General features: G+C 36.9%; 1 protein-coding gene across 1 annotated transcript in view; it reads right to left on the bottom strand.

Moving 5' to 3' along the window:
- The window catches only part of LOC137646629 (mucin-2-like), an 18,738-nt gene extending 16,256 nt beyond the window's left edge, over positions 1 to 2,482 (bottom strand). The window contains exon 1 of the mRNA XM_068379735.1: positions 2,472 to 2,482. Within this exon, the coding sequence (XP_068235836.1) occupies positions 2,472 to 2,482 (11 nt within the window). The remainder of the gene's footprint in view (positions 1 to 2,471) is intronic.
- Between the last annotated feature and the right edge of the window lie 18 nt (positions 2,483 to 2,500).

The following is a 2,500-nucleotide window of genomic DNA, read 5'->3' as shown; positions in this document are numbered from 1 at the left end:
TTCGATGGAAAACAAAGACATCAGAACAACAACAAAAAACATGACGTCATCTGTAACTTCACGGTGGGAGGGAACACATTGTGGAATGCCAGAGGGTCTAGGCTTCCCTAGACCCAGGGAGATATGACGGGTCTAGGGTTCCCTAGACCCAGGGAGATATAACGGGTCTAGACTTCCCTAGACCCAGGGAGATATGACAGGTCTAGGGTTCCCTAGACCCAGGGAGATATAACGGGTCTAGGCTTCCCTAGACCCAGGGAGATATAATGAGTCTAGGCTTCCCCACGATCTAGACTTTGGGCTTTCCTATACCCAGGGAGATATAACGGGTCTAGGCTTCCCTACACCCAGGGAGATATAACGGGTCTAGGTTTCCCTAGACCCAGGGAGATATAACGGGTCTAGGCTTCCCCAAGATCTAGACTTTAGGCTTCCCTATACCCAGGAAGATATAACGGGTCTAGGCTTCCACACGATCTAGACTTTGGGCTTCCCTAGACCCAGGGAGATATAACGGGTCTAAGCTTCCCCCAAGATCTAGACTTTGGGCTTCCCTAGACCCAAGGAGATATAACGGGTCTAGGCTTCCCCCAAGATCTAGACTTTGGGCTTCCCTACACCCAGGGAGATATAACGGGTCTAGGCTTCCCTAGACCCAGGGAGATATGACGGGTCTAGGCTTCCCCCAAGATCTAGACTTTGGGCTTCCCTAGACGCAGGGAGATATAACGGGTCTAGGCTTCCCCAAGATCTAAACTTTAGGCTTCCCTATACCCAGGAAGATATAACGGGTCTAGGCTTCCCCAAGATCTAGACTTTGGGCTTCCCTGTACCCAGGGAGATATAACGGGTCTAGGCTTCCCCAAAATCTAGACTTTGGGCTTCCCTAGACGCAGGGAGATACAACGGGTCTAGGCTTCCCTAGACCCAGGGAGATATACCGGAAGATCGTAGTGGCTATAAACCTGCATTTCAATGCTGTGGGATACAGTGGCTGCTGTTACACAGCATCACTGGCAAAAAAAGTATACTGGTATGTCATTTGCATAAGCTTCAGTAAGTGAATGAAGACAAAGGCTGTTTCGGAAGAATGGCGCAATGAGAGGAGTGTATCATGAAACGATGTTGAGATAAACATTTATGTGTTGGGATTCAGTTTGGAATTACCTAGAGATAAACTGACGCAACTGGGTCGATTGAGATGTTCTTATTCAGATTTAAATGCGAAGTGCTTGGCTCGAAGTATGATACCGAGGATTTGACATAGTTGGAATATATATATATATATATATATATATATATATATATATATATATATATATATATATATATATATATATATATATATATATGTATATACAGTGTGTATATATATATATATACAGTATATATACAGTATATATATATATATACAGTATATATATATATATATATATATATATATATATATATATATATATATATATATATATATATATATATATACAGTATATATATATATATATATATATATATATATATTATATATATACAGTATATATATATATATATATATACAGTATATATATATATATATATATATATATATATATATATATATATATAATGCCGGCATTGAAATACGAGAATAAAATTAAAAGTTAAATAATAACCAGTAGCACAGCATCATTTTCAAAAAATAAAATAATCACTAACGAAATAAAGATGTTGGTGTTTGGGAAATAAAGTTTTCTATCTAAATTATCTATAAGAATAAAAATTTTCTAACTAGAAGGGGCACTCGGTAGAGCGCATACCTTCGCCACCGACACTTTTCTTAACCAAGAAAACTGATGATTTTGTGGGTATTTGATCTCAAAACACATTTGTCATTAGTTTATAGACCCAATTGACCTTTGACCCCCACCCCCACCCCCACCAATAACAATGGTAATGACATCACTATATCATATTGTTTATCACAAGATAGGCAATTGAATTATATCAAATTTAGCACTAGTTTCATGCAAATCAGATAAAAATTGACCAGGATATGGCAAAACGACGTTTTTGACCTTTTCGTATCCTTGGCCTTGACTTTTGACCCAATCACTTCCAAAATCCAACCAAATTGTCCTTGGATCATAGCCAATCATCCCCCTAAATTTCATGAGATTTGGTCGAATAGTTTTTAAAGTCATGAGTATCACAAACACATTGACATACAAATAATTAAATACACGCCTATCAAAACATAACCTTAAGGTAACAAAGATGTTAGTGTTTGGAATAGAAATTTTTCATCTGAATTACCTATAGAAATACAATTATTTAATAATCCATTTGCACACCAATGAGGGTTTTATTCTCGGTTATAAACACACAAATAAACAAGTTTTGCTAATTTATATTAAGAAATCAACAAAGACCTAGTCTGTAAGCATGTTGAATCATCCTTTGCAAGGTAAGAAATTTCTTTTTCTATTTCTTACTCTCTTAGCATGATATACGAATGCCTATA

This window comes from Palaemon carinicauda, chromosome 9 (genome assembly GCF_036898095.1).
Source record: "Palaemon carinicauda isolate YSFRI2023 chromosome 9, ASM3689809v2, whole genome shotgun sequence".
In the NCBI taxonomy this organism is placed as follows: Eukaryota; Metazoa; Arthropoda; class Malacostraca; order Decapoda; family Palaemonidae; genus Palaemon; species Palaemon carinicauda.
Note: the sequence above shows the minus strand (reverse complement) of the source record. Positions and strands in the feature narration are given on the sequence as shown.